The sequence below is a fragment of the Rattus norvegicus genome, chromosome 1 (assembly GCF_036323735.1).
Source record: "Rattus norvegicus strain BN/NHsdMcwi chromosome 1, GRCr8, whole genome shotgun sequence".
Lineage (NCBI taxonomy): Eukaryota > Metazoa > Chordata > Mammalia > Rodentia > Muridae > Rattus > Rattus norvegicus.
This window is the reverse complement of record NC_086019.1, coordinates 191,758,495-191,774,421: the sequence shown is the minus strand read 5'-3', so window position 1 is coordinate 191,774,421 and position 15,927 is coordinate 191,758,495. Positions and strand designations below refer to the sequence as shown.

The window sequence follows — 15,927 nt, the reverse complement described above, 5'->3', positions numbered from 1 at the left end:
GTGTGATTCCAGGTAAGCAGCTACCTGTTTCTGGACCTTAGATTCCTTAGTTGATTTTGCCTCACTCCCCACCTTATCATTCGGAACCTTTTTGGCTTCTTACGTACCTGTCATTTAGAAAACTTTGTATTGATTTATTTTACTAAATTTTACTTTGAGACAGGGTCTCATGTAGTCCAGGCTGGCCTCAAAGTCAAGATTCCCCCACTTTAGCCTCCTCAGTCCTGGGATTTTAAGTACGTGCTTCATATTGTCTGAAACATTAGCTTTCATCAGTCTCTGTTTCTTGTAGATCTCCACCTGGGTTACCTCCCATTTACCCCAGTGCCACACACAGTAGGTGCTATACTCTGTTAAGTGAATGGATGTGAGTTTCTCTCCACATTACCCTCTACCAGGGGAGGCGGGGTGTCCTCCGGCCCTCAAGGGGGTAAGGATGAGCATTTGGCTGACACATTCTGACACAGAGTGAAAACGGCATCACTCCATGGTGGACAAGTTCCCAAAGCTCTGAGGAGGGGCCAGAATGAGCTTTTTCTGCACCCCCAGACATCCTCAGGGAGGAAGCAAGTCTCAGGAGCGTGCACGTGAGGCCACCTGCACATGTATAGTGTACCCAGGCAGAGGGACAGGACTGCCTCGGAGGCTGAGATATGGCTGGGCGAGGATTCCTGTCAGCTGCATATGAGAAGTGTGACTGTCTCTAAGTGCACATCTGCACGTGTAGGTGCTCTCGCTGGGATTCCAGGTGTTTGGGATGTGTTTGTCTGTGTGCCTCTGCACAGATACGTGCGTATCTGTCTAGGACTCTGGTAGGATATGTGCATATAGACATGCCTAGGAGGATGGGCTCTACATGGGCGTGATTCTTGCCTATCTTGTTCCATATTCTGTGCCAAGCACCTGGAGTAGGGACCAGCTTAGGACCCACGAGTCCTTGGGCAAATGAACATGTGAAATTGCCTGTTCGGTGCATGTTCCTGTATTCAGGGGCACACCTGGGTGTGGGTCATGGGGTTCTCAAACCACTCCTCCTGCTCCCTTTCCAAACTCCTTGAAAGCCATGGCCCAGTACCTGGGTCCCCATGGGCGGAGCAGGGGGCGGCCTCCTCCTGGGAAACTGGATCCCAGGACGTGCAGAGCAGCAGGGAGCAGGACTCCCTTTGTCCCCCATAATCCTCTCCCGCCCTTGCCCCCTCCTTTCCAACCACCAGGGTTTAAGGTCAAATTTGGGGGCTTTAGGGGTCTAGGGTGTCACCTCAGTGTCCCCTTCACTGGCTATTCCTTGTCCTGAGGGCTTCTGGTTGGTCTGGAATATATGCCCTCATCTTGGTCCCTCCCAAAACTCTCTATTCTGCCCCCTGGCTGGGTCTGTGTCATTCTCTGGCAGGGCCCTGTCTGCTGCTCTCCTAAGGACTAGCTCCCCTCCCTCCTGGGCGGCTCTAGGGCTCAGTCCCAGGTATAAAGCTACCCAAGGAACAGGAGGACAGGTGCCCTGGAAAGACCCAGAGACTGCAGAGGAAGGAGCCAAGGAGGGAGCATGTACTGCCTGCTGGGTGAGTGAGGGTACAGGGCACCAGGGCCCAGAGGCCAGGAGGGAAGATGGCTTTGCCAGTTTCATCCTGCTGTTCAGTCTCAGCTACCCAAGGATTGTAGAGCTGCTGGGAGACGTACATTCTTACAGATAGAAGGACTTACTCACCATCCAGTCAAGGAGTGGTTATGGAAGCCCCGCTAAGTATTGGTATAGCTGTCTCTTGGTATACACAGAGGATTGGTCCTGGGACTTGCCCAGCAGAGACCAAACTCCAACGATGGATGCCCCAGTCTCTTAAATAAAATGTCACATTTGCATATAACCTATGCACATCTGTTCATACACTTTATATCTCCTCTAGACTATTATAACAGTTGATGCGATGTCAGTTCTGTGCGAGTAGTCAGTGTGCTGTATCGTTTAGGAGACAAGGAAAAGCAATCGTTGTTCCCCACTGCAAATGTCATTTTGCATCTGCAGTTGCATGGGTGTAGATTTAGAAGGCTAACTGTACGGTAAGGAGATTTGGGATACACAGAAGGGAACAGACATCTAAAGGGGGGATGGCGATTACCCTGTCAGATTTGTGCTCCAAGCAACAAAGAAATAAGTCACACTGGGCACAGTGCTACAGATAACAAAGTAATAAATCACTGGGGGGGGGATGGTGAGTTTGGGGCTAGCCTGGAATACATAGCGAATTCAATCCTAGGCCACATAACAAGACCCTGTGTACAAACAAACAAGGAAGTTATAATGGCTTGTGAGAAGAGATGAGCCCACTCAACCTTGTTGAAGGCATCTCTGTGCTCCATCTTCTGTCTTTCTTTTTAAAATGAGACAATTTCACTGTGTGAACCAGACTGATAAAGAACTCAGAGATCTGCCCCTTCTGCTGGGATTAAAAGCACACACAGCCTGGCTGACTTTCGGCTCTCTTCTGATTGGCTCTGAACTTCGGGAGTTTAGGAATCTAAGAGAGCTAAGGAGACCACCCTACATTTCCGTCCCTCCTCCCCAGGTGGGTGACCTCACACCGTGGATGGGGGCACAAGCTGCCCTAGGGATTTGGGAGGATCGTTTGTCAACATGTATTCAAATAGAAAACAATCAGGTTCCCAACACCTGTGATCCCAGCACTCTGGAGCACGCCGCAAGAAGATGGACAGAAAGCTCAAGGCCAGCCTAAGCATTTAGGGAGACCCTACCTCAAGACAAAGGCTTTCTGACTCCAATGGGAGAATACATGTCTTACATGCACAGAGCTATGGGGTTTTCTCTCACACAACGTAAAGTGAGTGTGATTTTGCACTGCTAGAGACCCTGTCTCAAACATAAGACAAAACAAAACCAAAAAGGCAGGCCTGGCATGGTGTGGTAGCTTTTAGTTCCAGCACTCTGGAAGGCAGAGGCAGGAGGATCTCTGTGAGTTCGAGGCCAGCCTGATCTTTGTAGTGAGCTCCAAGACAGCCAGAGCTCCATGATACAGAGAAACCTTATCTCAGAAAAAACCAAAACCAAAACCAGTGATATCTGTACATCTGTATTACAAGACTAGGCACAATGGACAGGGTCTGGATCCAGCTAACATGTCCAGCAATAGGTGAATTGAAAGAGAAAATGTGCTACTTTACACACAATGGAATTTTATTCAACCATAAAAGAATGAAACGATAACATTTTCAAACAAAATGAAGGTACTGAGATCATTATGCTAAGCAAAATAAGTCAGATTCCAACAAATACTGCATGATTTCTCTCATATGCAGAATCTAAGTTTTTCCCCCCTGGCTGGCCTGTAGACCAGGCTGGCCTCAAACTCACAGAACTCCTGAATGCTGGGATTAACAGCCTGCATCACCACAGCCCAGCTATAAATGTAAATGTATATCTACAGGACATGAAAGTAGAAGGGAGCAGAGGCAAGTGAATTTGTGAGTTCAAGGCCGGCCTGGTCTATAGAGAGAGTTCCAGGGCGGTCAGGGCTGCATGAGAAACCCTGTTTTGAAAAACACAAACAAAGCCAGTGCTGAGGGAACAGAACCTCTGCTGACCTGTGTTTACACTGGATGAGGAGGGGTCCATGAGAATGTTTCAGCAGTACAGGGACATGCTTGGATGGGTGGAGACTATACCAGAGGGCTACCAGGTGGGAACAGAGGCCAGGGAAGAGAGAGGGTGACAGGGCTTGCCCTGAGGTGCTACAGGTGGCAAGAAGGAGAGAAGTGATTAGATTCTGGGTGTATCCTTTGATTTTTTTTCAAAGTTTGTTGTTGCTATTGTTTTTTTTAAAGATTTATTTATTTTATGTGTATGAGTACACTGTAGCTATCTTCAGACACACCAGAAGAGGGCATCAGATCCTATTACAGATGGTTGTGAGCCACCATGTGGTTGCCGGGAATTGAACTCAGGATCTCTGGAAGAACAGACGGTGCTCTTAACAGCTGAGCCATCTCTCCAGCCCCCATTGCTATTGTTTTTCATTTTTATCTTTTTTTTTTTTTTTTTTTTTTTTTGTGCGTAAGGAGGTCAAAAGAGGGCATCAGATCTCCTGAAACTGGAGTTAAGAAAGGTTGTAGGTTACCATGTGGGTGCTGGAAATTGAACCTGGGTCTTTTGGAAGAGCAGCCAGTGCTCTTAAATGCTGAGCCATCTCTCTGGCCCACTTCAAACTTTTTATTGAAAGTAACAAATGTACTGAAAAGTACACATTATAATCTAAGTATCCTAGTAGAGTTGATGGATTTCCATAAAGGGAACTTTTTTTTTTCTTTTTTTTCGGAGCTGGGGACCGAACCCAGGGCCTTGTGCTTGCTAAGCAAGTGCTCTACCACTGAGCTAAATCCCCAACCCCGGGAACTTTTTTTTTTAAGATTTATTTTATGTATGTGAGTACACTGTCGCTGTCTTCAGACACAGCAGAAGAGGGCATCTGATCCCATTACAGATGGTTGTGAGCCACCGTGTGGTTGCTGGGAATTGAACTCAGGACCTCTGGAAGAGCAGTCAGTCCTCTTAACCACTGAGCCATCTCTCCAGCCCTAAAGGGGACATTTTAATGACTGTTCAGATAAGCAACACTCCCACAACTGCATAAGGTACAGAGCACTCAGGAGGCAGAGGCAGGTGACTCTCTGTGTTTGAGGCCACTCTGGTTTACATAGTGAGCTCAGGACAGGCAGGGTTATACAGTGAGACCCTGTCCCAAAGGGGAGTTCTGGGCATGAAATAATCAGCCAATCAGGTAATTCTTCCCTGACTTGAATAGACAAGACAGGCCACAAATGCTTCTTTGCACATTCTTGGAATAAATGAATGATGAATCAGAGGGCCAGGGACTTAATGATGGCCTTTTATATCCCCTAGCAGCTCCCCTCTGCCTACTGAGCCTGCTACTGTCACCCCTCAGTCCTGCGGCCCCCATCTCCCCATCAGAACCCATCGGTCAAGCCTATAGCCTGGCCCTCTACATGCAGAAGAACACATCAGCATTGCTGCAGACCTATGTGAGTGACATTGGGCATGTGCAGGGGTTGGGGAGACGGTGCTGGTCTGGACAGGGAGAGCAAAGCAAGTCCAGAGGACCCCTTTGTGAATTTGAGGTGGGCAGGGGCACTTAGCCAGAAGCACATTTACTTGTATTGGTACTGATGGCTGAGTGACATTGTCCTGGTCAGTTCTTTTAACTCGGTCCTGACTTCCTCATTCGCCAAGTTATGTGTTGTAGGCACAATGTTATTGTGTCCTGTGTAAGGATTGTCCTTGTGTTATTCAAATGCTGATTTCTGTGCCCCGTATCTGGTTGCAATCCTTATTCTGAGAATCTGTCTCAGTGTTGTGTAAACATTGCTTCCCAATTATTCCCTGATTGGCCAATAAAGAGGCTGATCAACCAGTGATTGGGTAGGGGAGAGAATAGAGCTGGACTTCCTCCCAGCCAGGGGTTAGGAGGAGGAGAGAGAGGAAGTGGGATTTGTCTTGGGGAAAGAGCCAAGGAGATGCCATGAGAAAACACTTGGAGCCCAGAGAGAACCAGGTCATTATTTTTTTTTCTTTTTTTTCCGGAGCTAGGGACCAAACCCAGGGCCTTGTGCTTGCTAGGCAAGAGCTCTACCACTGAGCTAAATCCCCAACCCCTAGGTCATTATTAAAATGCAAATATCATTGGGATTTTGACTGGGAGGTGGCCAGAATATCTTAAAAGATTAAAATAGAGTAATACTGCTCAGTTGTTGTGCCCTTAAAACTTGTTAAATAGCTGTAATAGTCCAGTCTCAATTATTTGGGAGCTAGCTGGGTTAAGAGGAAAACTGCACCAAACACTTCTTAAAAAGCTACTAATAGGGGTTGGGGATTTAGCTCAGTGGTAGAGCGCTTGCCTAGCAGATGCAAGGCCCTGGGTTCGGTCCCCAGCTCCGAAAAAAAAAAAAAAAAAGAAAAAAGAAAAGCTACTAATAACGTGGGACTCTGTTTTTACTGGACCTCACCACATACACATGCACACAGAGACACAGACAGATACACACAGGACACACACATACACACACACACACATGCACAGAGGACACATAAGACACAGTTAGAACCTTAGGGAGTCATTCTTTTGGAACCAGCTCATGCCCTGCGCTCACTTCAGCTCTAGTCTGTTCTGGTGCTCTGCCCCATTGGCTCATGAACCCCTAAAATTCCTCTGAGTGTTGGAACCAGGATCTTTTTTTTTTTTTTTTCCGGAGCTGAGGACCGAACCCAGGGCCTTGCGCTTAGCTAGGCAAGCGCTCTGACACTGAGCTAAATCCCCAACCCCAACCAGGATCTATTTTATAGGTGACAAAATGGCGTCATAGAGAGGAGTGGTTTGCCTTTGGCCACTGAGCTAGTGAGGGCAATAGCAGGGTCTGGAAGCAGGTCTGTGGAACTCCATTCTAGAAGCTCCCGCCCTCATGCTTACTCACCTCTAGAAGTAAAACTGGCTGCTTACTTTCTGAGTCTTGGGTGTGCACTTGCTTAACCCATCTGGTGCTGGTTTCCATTCTGAGTGGAAAGGACAGGGATCCTATTGGCCAAAACTTGGCCTGACGGTAGCCCTGTCCCTTCCTAAATTACATAGCTGCCTGGCCCCAAGACTCTAGAGTTTACGGTTCTTCTGTTGCATTGTTCTTTAAAACATTACAGTTACAAACTCTAGATTCTAAGCTGGGGAGGGTGGTGCACACCTTTAATCCCAGCACAGAGGAAGCAGAAGCAGGTGGATCTCTGAGCTCAAGGTCTGCTTGGTCTACAGAGTGAGTACCAGGACAGCCAGGACTATAAAAAGAAATCCTGTCTCAAAAAAACAAAACAAAAGAAAAATATATTTAGGTTCTAGTCTTATCTCTACCACTATTCCCTGCATATAGTTAGATACCCTAACTCTGCTTTTCCACCTGTAAAATGGGAATATGAGATTAGGTGGCCTATCAGGTCTGTAAGTGTGTATTAGGAATCTGTGTATCTAGGAGTGATACATACACCTGTAGTGTCAGAACTTGGGTGGCAGAAGTTGCAAGAGTTCAAGGTCATCATCCTTGGCACATAACGAGTTTAGGAGCAGCTTGGGCTACACGAAACTTTGGATAAAAAAAAACACCAAAAATTAGGAGAAAAGGACTATCAGGTTGTCTGAGTGGGTGAAGGCGCTTGCCGCTAATCTTTCGACCAACTTCCGTCTTGGGAAGCCACAGATAGAAAGGAAGGCATGTTAGTCAGGTGCATGCACTTGCATGCACACACACATAAGAAATACTTAGTGTATTTTCTAAAAAGGTTATATATAAAAGAAGATTATACATGCAGTGTCAAGTCTGACATGGTGGCACATCCCTGTCACCTCAGCTAGGAGGTAGAAGGACGATTGTGAATACAAGGCGTTCTGGATCACACAGCAGGATTCTGTCTTCAAAACAAAACAGGAGCCAGGGAGACAGCACACACACATGCATGTACACACACACACACACACACACACACACACACACACACACACACACTCACTCAGTGGGGGAAAGCACTGACCGCCCTTCCAGAAATCTTGAGTTCAGTTCTCAGTACTCACCCACAGACATCTGCAACTCCAGTCCCAGAGATCTGATTCATGCTTCTGGCCTCCAAGGGCACTGGGCACACACATGGAGATTGCATGTAAGCACTGGGCACACACATGGAGATTGCATGTAAGCACTGGACACACACATGGAGATTGCATGTAAGCAAAACAGCCATATATACATAAAATAATGCAAACAATACAAAACAACCCACCCACAAATAAGCCAAAAGGACCTGCGAGTCTTGGCTTGTCCAGATGAGGTAAGACTATAGCTACTAAATACTGTGAATAAGAAACGTCAGAGGGGGGTTGGGGATGTAGCTCAGTGGTAGAGCTCTTGTCTAGCAAGCGCAAGGCCCTGGGTTCAGTCCCCAGCTCCGAAAGAAAGAAAGAAAGAAAGAAAGAAAGAAAGAAAGAAAGAAAGAAAGAAAGAAGGAAGGAAAGAAAGAAATGTCAGAGGCAGGCTGGAGAGATGGCTGAGAGATGGTTCAGTGGTTAAGAGCACTGACTGCTCTTCCAGAGGTCCTGAGTTCAAATCCCAGCAACCACAATGGTGGCTCACAACCATCTGTAATGAGATCTGATGCCCTCTTCTGGTGTGTCTGAAGACAGCTACAGTGTACTCATATTTAAAAAAAAAAAAAAGAAGAAGAGAAAAGAAAGGTGGCACACACCTCTAGTTCTAGCACTTAGGTGGGGGGAGCAGAGGCAGGTGGAGCTCTGCGTTCGAGGTCAGCCTGGTCTACGAAGGCAGGCAAATCTCAGAGTTTAAGGTCAACCTGGTCTACAGAGTTCCAGGACAGCCAGGGCTACATAAAGAAACCCTGTCTTGGAAAAAAAGAAAAAGAAAAAAGAAAAACAAAACAAACACACAAAAGAGACATCGGCTGTAGTCATAGTGCTTGCTGACAGTCATGTATCAGTAGGCAGTGGTCATCACTTCTCACATGCTAGGTGCTGTTAGGTGCTGTGTGTTCATTTTAAGATAATTTTTTTTTTCAGAGCTGGGCACTGAACCCAGGGCTAGGCAAGCGCTCTACCACTGAGCTAAATCCCCAACCCTAAAATAATTTATTTATGTATGTGCATATGTCTTCAGACACACCAGAAGAGGGCATCGGATCCCATTACCTATGGTTGTGAGCCACCATGTGGTTGGTGGGATTTGAACTCAGGACCTCTGGAAGAGCAGCCAGTGCTCTTAACTGCTGAGGCATCTCTCCAGCCCTGTGTGTTCATTTTTTCATTTTTTTTTTGTTTTTTTTTTTTTTTTTTGGAGCTGAGGACCAAACCCAGGGCCTTGTGCTTGCTAGGCAAAAGCTCTACCACTGAGCTAAATCCCCAACCCTGTTCATTTTTTTTTTTTAAAGATTTATTCACTTATTATATATAAGTACACTGTAGCTGTCTTCGGATACACCAGAAGAGGGCATCAGATCTTTTTACAAATGGTTGTGAGCCAACATGTGGTTGCTGAAAATTGAACTCATGACCTCTGGAAGAGCAGTTGGGTGCTCTTAACCGCTGAGCCATCTCTCCAGCCCCTGTGTGTTCATTTTTAGGTGCATTATTTCCTATTGTTGTACCACACTGTCACGCAGAGCTATGGCCTGTTGTGACTCAGAGAGACACAGCTGATACACAGAGGACAAAGGGGAACCTTTGGTCCGATTGATTACCTGTTAGGCTCCTAAAGGGTGGTGAAAGGTGGCTTCCTTGGGGACAGTATCAGTCTCAGAGGGAAGATATACACCCGGACACCCCTTCAACCCCCTTTGCTTTTGCCTCTCATCCATGCAGCTCCAGTACCAGGGCAGCCCCTTCAGTGACCCTGGCTTCTCAGCTCCTGAGCTCCAGCTCAGCACCCTGCCTTCCGCAGCTGTCTCCTTCAAGACCTGGCATGCGATGGGCGATGCAGAGCGGCTAAGACAAGCCCAGGGAGCCTTCCTGGCCTTGACCCAGCACCTCCAGCTCGTGGGGGACGACCAGAGTGACCTGAATCCTGGCAGTCCTATCCTGCTGGCCCAGCTAGGAGCAGCAAGACTCAGGGCCCAAGGCCTACTGGGCAACATGGTGACTATCATGACTGCTCTGGGGCTGCCCGTCCCTCCAGAAGAGGATACTCTGGGTATAGTCCCTTTCGGGGCCTCAGCCTTTGAGAGGAAATGCCGAGGCTACATAGTGACCCGGGAATATGGTCACTGGACAGACCGGGCTGTGAGGGACTTGGCTCTACTCAAGGCCAAGTACCCAGCATAGAAGGTCAGCCTTCTGTCAGACGTCTCAAGAATTTCTCGTTCAGAGGACTCATTCCTGCCTTACTTCTGAGACTGAGAACACACCACATCCCACTTAGCAGACAGGGTCTGTGTACCAAGCATTTGGGAATATTCCTTGGAAGTCAAACTTCTACCACTTATTGTCTGGGTCTTCCTGCCAGGTCCTAGAAACTCTAGAGACTCCCTTCCAGATACAGAGGGGAGGGCACTCTGATCCATTTGACGGGTCACTAAACTAATAGTCTATTGATTTTTTTTTTTTTTTTACTTCCTAGTTGGAAAGAAGAGCCCTTCTGAAGAGGCTTTACTCGAGGGAGAGAACATTTGGTCTCCCAGGCTTGTCCTGATGTTCTATTTCCTGTGTTTGAGGAAGTCCGGGGTCTTGCTTTGTGTCTCTGTCTACCTCGATTCCTACATGAAGGCCTGGCCTTTCTGAACACAGGTCTCTTTTTGCTGGAGTTCCTTTCTTTGGTCTACCTCTTCATTAATGGTTTCTATTGAGCTCTCCAGTGATGGTGGCCCAGTGCACATCCCAGCCACTAGGACTCATGCTGCATCTGTTTCCTGCGGGGAATATCCACTTCCTGTTCAGAACGGACAGGTGGTAACCCTGGCCTGTGCCTTTGTGGGTATTGAGCGGGAAGGGGAGCCTCTGGAACTCTAAAGATCCCATCTCCTCAAATCACTCTCCCCACATGCAACTATGCTTCATAAAACTTTAGTTTTATTGTTAAACAATTTATTTACAAAAATTTAATTTATTCTCAAATAAAACTCTTAAGATGTTTTTCTGCCCTTCCCTTCCCATTGACCAGCCTAAGGACTGGGGGCCATTGAAAACACAGTAGGGAGGTAAGAAATGGGAGGACCTCAAAGGGGGAGGGATTTGCCTACAAAGGAACTGGTGGGAAGGAAGGTCCTGAGGGTGGGTGGTCTTGCCACCAGGGGACAAGTAGGCACTTTTCTGGTTAGTAAAGAACAAAGAAATTGAAAGGAGAAAAATGTCACCTCCATGAAATGAAGTAAGAGTTACACCTACCCATATAGACCACAGGGAGACAGATGGGGAAATTGGGAGTCAGAGGCAGGTGAATTTCTATGAGTTCGAGGCCAGGCTGGCCTACACAGCAAGTTCCAGGCCACCTAGAGCTATATGGTAAGACCCTGTCTCAAAAACAAACAAGCAAGCAAGCAAAGAAAGAAAGAACCAAGAGACAAGGAAACAGAAACAGAAACCTCTTGGAAACAGAAGAGTTCAAGACAGAAAGACAAAATGAGAAACTAGTGGGCACAAGAAGCTCCCTGAGGAGGCGAGAGCAGAAGAGAAAGAGATCACACAATGCAGAAAGATAGGGACAGCCCAAGAACACACATGGATGACATAGATGGAGAGACGGAGAATTAGAAGCCGAAGAGGCGGGACAGAGTGAGCTTGCAAGAACAAGTACTGAGTCTCAGGCAACGCCCCCTGGCACCAGTTGGCCCAGGTCACCCTCGGTGCGGCTCACCCACTCGCCATAGAGGCCGCACACGTGGAGCCCCAGCACCTTAGCTGAGAAGACGCCTGCCGCACTGTTGGAGGTGAAGAGGGCGGAGGTGGCGACAGGCTCTGGCACGGGCCCGCGGGCTGCAGCGCCCAGAGCGGCCAGCACGGTCTCCACCGCGGCGCCCAGGGCCCGAACCTGGCGGGCAGCGTCCTCCAGGCTCCGCAGTAGGCGCGGGGCGCGTGGGTTCAGCTCCGCCTGGCGGCGGCGCACAGCATCCAATAGCGCGGGCAGAGCACTCAAGGCGGCTGCATCCTGCCGCAGCCGCTCGGACACCGGTAGCCCCGCGTGGCTCGGAGCCGGGCCACTCAGGCCGGCCAGCGGCAGCCGCGGTGGTGAGAAGCCCGGCAGCCCAAAGGGCTCTCCCTGTTGCTGCACCTGTGGAGACATAGACACGGGTCAGCCGGGCTCCAGGGAACGTGATGGGGGTTCGTCCACTCTTAACAGCCCTTTTCCCCTCTCCTGGGACCTTAGTTTCCTCATCTTGCAAATGAGAGACAGAGCCTATTGACATAAAACCAAAAAATCACATGGGCGTTTGCACACCACTGCCTTTGTTTCTCTAACAGCCAATAAGAGTGCCAGTTTCATAATGTAGTCAGAAGTGTGCAGGGACTGAACAACAAAGTGTGGGTCCCCAGGAAGAGCTCAATAAATATTAGCTATTTTTAAATTGTTTTTAACTTGTTTATTTTGAGCTTTTGCTGGCCTAGAATTCACTATTGAGAACAGACAGACTGGCCTCAAATTCATAGAGATCTGCCTGTCTCTGCCTCCCAAAACCGGTGTGTGTGCCCTACTATTTTTTTATGTGTGTGGGAGAGCATGGTACCACACTGCACAGTTATCGTCCACCTTTATGTGGGTTCTGGGGACTAAACTCTGGTTACCAAATTGCCTAGCAAGCCCTTTACCAGCTAAACTGTATCTTCAATCCCAGACTTAGGCTTGACTCCTTTCTGCCACTTCACTAGCTGTGGGTTCTTGCAAGACCATTCCCCTCTTTTGGCTACACCAAAAACATTGAAAGCAAGCAATGTTCCCTGTTCTGTCTTTCTATCAGACGCCTCTAGAGAATCGCAGAAGCAGTGCAGGGGCCAGGTCAGACTCACTTCCTCTTCCCCTAGTGGATAACCTTCATTTGCAGGAACAAGTGAGAAACAAAGGGGATTTGTAATTTGCCAAATGCTGTGAGAATAATATCTATGGTTCGCACATCTCTGGGCACTGGTGCAGGCCTTGTGGTTGCCACTGTGGATATGGTGTCTTCCTAAAAGTGAGGATGGCAGTGATGGGTGATCACTTTGTAACTAAGAAAATAGTGACCGCTGAGATGGCTGCCACCCTGCCAGCCTCAGTTTGATCTAGGGTCCATATAGTAGAGGAGAGAAACAAATTATCTTAAGTTATCTTCTGACTTTCATGTACACAGCATGGCACTTGTGTAGCCACACACAAGCACACAAGATAAATGAATATAATTTTTAGAAAAGGACCTGAATACAAACAATGATTGAGGGTAGACTACTCCCCCAAAGCAGTAGGCTACTATCCCAGAAGCAGCAGACTGGAAGCCTGATCAAAGCTGGTAAGTCTACAAAGCTTGCTGTATCCACCCTACTGCCACTTGTTATCATGGTTACATTTTAATGTTACCATTACCACCAAGGTCACAATTTAGCAACCTCACAGTCTGTGGGAACCAAAACACCAGCCTTCCCCCACTACACTATGGTAATCTGGAGGCCAGGCTGATGGCAAGACACTTTTCTCTGTAAAGGGACCCTCAATGGGAAGAATTTTTGCCCCCGACTGACACCCCCTCTTAGCTTCTCTTAATGTCCCAGGTGGGAGTGTTCATAGTTCATATTATTCTGCTATTTCATTGTACAGCCCAGAGAGTTGAAACATCCCCATAATACTGAGCCCAGATCTAGGTTTCTGATTTCCAGAGTTCCCTTTGTTTCCTCAGAATGGCTCCAATTTTTTGGCACCAAGGATGGAGCCTCTAAGCTGAGGCACATTATCCTGTGACCACTGGCAGGTCCTGTTGCAGGATCTTTGATTGTGGTTCAAAGAAAACCTAACTGTTAGCAAAATATCCAAGGTAAGAAAGATGATGAGTTTGTCAGATGCAGTTAGTGTGTCCTGGAGAGGTGATTTGTGCCGTTAAGGTCTAGTCCTGGTAAGACCAGAAGGCTAACGAATGGAAGGTTCCTACCTATTTTAAGGCAAATTGCTAGGACCTAAGGCAGACAGGTGGATGGCCTTGAGCTGTCCCACCAGAAAGGTAAAATGGTTTGGGCTCTCACTGACTCGGCTTGGCACCCAACCCCCACCACGGTGACACAACTCAGCCTCCCAAGGGTACGGGAGAAGAGTTTAAGACTTCTTTTATAGCAATTGTACCTTTGAGGGGGGGCACCTTTTGGGGGCTCTCCTCTTTTGGCTTGGAGGAGCTTCATGGAAGAAGCTCTGGGTAAGAAGCTCTCTGGGCTTGTAGAGAAGCAGCTGGCAGGACACAGTTGAGACAGGATTCTAGGGAAGAGCTAAGGAGGCCTCCTGGGTTTGGAGGAGCTCAGAAGGAAGGTAAACTAGCTTGGTAGAAGGACAGCTAGAAGGAGATTTCTAAGGAGCTAGCAGTTGAGTTGCAGAATCAGGCTCGTAAATAGATATTTTGTAGGTAGTTAAGAAAATAAAATTTCCTGACTGAACTAGCAGGCTTATACACAGCTCCCACCTCGTGTGTCTTTTGTGGGTACAAATAGTAGTTACATTTAAAAGGATAAATATTGCGGGGTACTTTACTATGTGGCCAGGAGAAAGTTAACATTTCCCTCAGAACCTTTGTTTTCCATTGCTGGGGATGAGCTGGAAGAAATGGGTGCCTGAAGACATCGAGAGCGAGCGCTCAACCCCGCGCCTACTCACATATTCCTCCAGCAATTGGTCTGCATATTTGGTCAGGAGGCGTGCAAGGTTGTGTGTCTGTCGGATCTTGGCCTCCAAATGGGGTAGGAATGAGAATGAGGAGTCAGTCTGGTGGTCTTCTGGTGGGAAAGAGGAGGGAAGAAGAGGTTACCAGGGCAACCCAAACCCCACTCCTCAACCGTTATCTTTCTCAAGGTGGCTCTTCTTGAACCCAGAGGCTCTGTTTTGGATGCCAATATTCAAGCTATGAAGAATCTGTCTCAACCCAAGAAAAACCAAGCACCAGATTTCTGCGAAGCAGTTTCTCCACATAGATGTCTCTCCTGTCCCCAGACCACTACTGAAATACTATCGGGACCAAATTTAGACACCTCCTTCTTAGTGCTGCCTCCATTCTCCCTACTCTCAAACCAGTTTCTTCCTTCCACTTCAGGCAATTTGTTCATATTTCCAAAGTAGCTTCTTTTATCCATGTGAATCTGCCTGATGCTGAGACACCACTGTCTACCACCAATACTATCCAGAAACTCTTTTTTTTTTTTTTTTTTTGGTTCTTTTTTTCGGAGCTGGGGACCGAACCCAGGGCCTTGCGCTTCCTAGGTAAGCGCTCTACCACTGAGCTAAATCCCCAGCCCCCAGAAACTCTTTAAGGACAAAGTTCACATATGTTTGGATTCCTCCAACTCGTTTGAATTCAGTTGGTATCTTTGAAGCATTGAACGAGCCTTTCCGGCCGCTTCAGATAGAGAAACAGAAAACCTATTCCCTTCATGTTGCCCCAACGTGATATATTAGGTTCAGCAGCAGCAATGAATCAAGGACAGGATGGCCTTCCCTGGTTAGAGGGTGCCATAGGAAGCCGACTACATTTCCCAACATGCACGCTGCTGGCACCCCAATGCATGCTGGGGAATGTAGTCTCAACCCGACAATCCCCTCTGTCGAAGTTTCCCACCGCCAGCGGAGCTCTTAGGAGCCTGTATTTCGTGCTCTCGTCACTTGTAGCTTCTTCCAAGATCAAAGACTTCCTTAACTTGGCCTCTCCCTCAGTCTTTTAGCTTTGATTCTTTCCTAATACTCAAGAAACACTCTTTTCCTGTCCCAACCCGACCCCAGCCCCTTTTCAGGGTGTACTCACCCATATATATTCGGTGCTCTAACCCTTGAACCCAAGGCCCTGAAGCCTGAATTCCTTGCGCCTGCTCTTTTTCCCAACTCACCCGCTGGTTACCTGACACCGGCGTCTCCTCTCCCCCGCCCAGGCCGTTCCCCTCCCAGACTTGGGGGTGGGGTGGTGCTGACAGACATCCAAACCTCAGCTTTTGACCCCCGACTCCTATTCCCACCAGGCACCCAGGACCAGTCACTAAGTCCCTTACCCAGACTTCCCTCCCTCTGGCTCATGCTGGCCCCAGGCTGATCCTGTTTCCTTCAACACACCCTTACCGGGGAGGAGGAGGGGAGGGGGGGAAAAAGGGGGAAAGGGCTAGGGGCGTGGCTCGGGCTCGGCCAATCATAGCTCAGACCCCAAATATTTCCTTCCCACCA

General features: G+C 48.1%; 2 protein-coding genes across 10 annotated transcripts; one reads left to right on the top strand and one right to left on the bottom strand.

The window, feature by feature from the left end:
• Window positions 1-1,540: 1,540 nt before the first annotated feature.
• Window positions 1,541-9,884, top strand: Ctf2 (cardiotrophin 2). Its single transcript, NM_001135800.1, has 3 exons — window positions 1,541-1,556; window positions 4,907-5,046; window positions 9,426-9,884. The coding sequence occupies exons 1-3, from the start codon at window positions 1,541-1,543 to the stop codon at window positions 9,882-9,884; spliced, it is 615 nt and encodes a 204-aa protein (NP_001129272.1).
• Ctf1 (cardiotrophin 1) lies at window positions 3,163-15,910 on the bottom strand. 9 transcript variants are annotated; one of them, XM_039103132.2, is made up of 5 exons: window positions 15,759-15,910; window positions 14,380-14,498; window positions 11,413-11,826; window positions 7,632-7,756; window positions 3,163-4,581 (listed from the first exon to the last, which is right to left on the bottom strand). In XM_039103132.2, exons 1-5 carry the CDS (start codon window positions 15,781-15,783, stop codon window positions 4,482-4,484), a joined length of 783 nt encoding a protein of 260 aa, XP_038959060.2. In that variant the 5' UTR covers window positions 15,784-15,910; the 3' UTR covers window positions 3,163-4,481. The 9 variants fall into 9 exon arrangements, with proteins under 9 accessions (XP_038959060.2, XP_038959065.2, XP_063138830.1 ...); XM_039103137.2 differs by having other exon boundaries at window positions 7,632-7,724; XM_063282760.1 differs by having other exon boundaries at window positions 7,632-7,724; window positions 14,380-14,495; window positions 15,759-15,849.
• Between the last annotated feature and the right edge of the window lie 17 nt (window positions 15,911-15,927).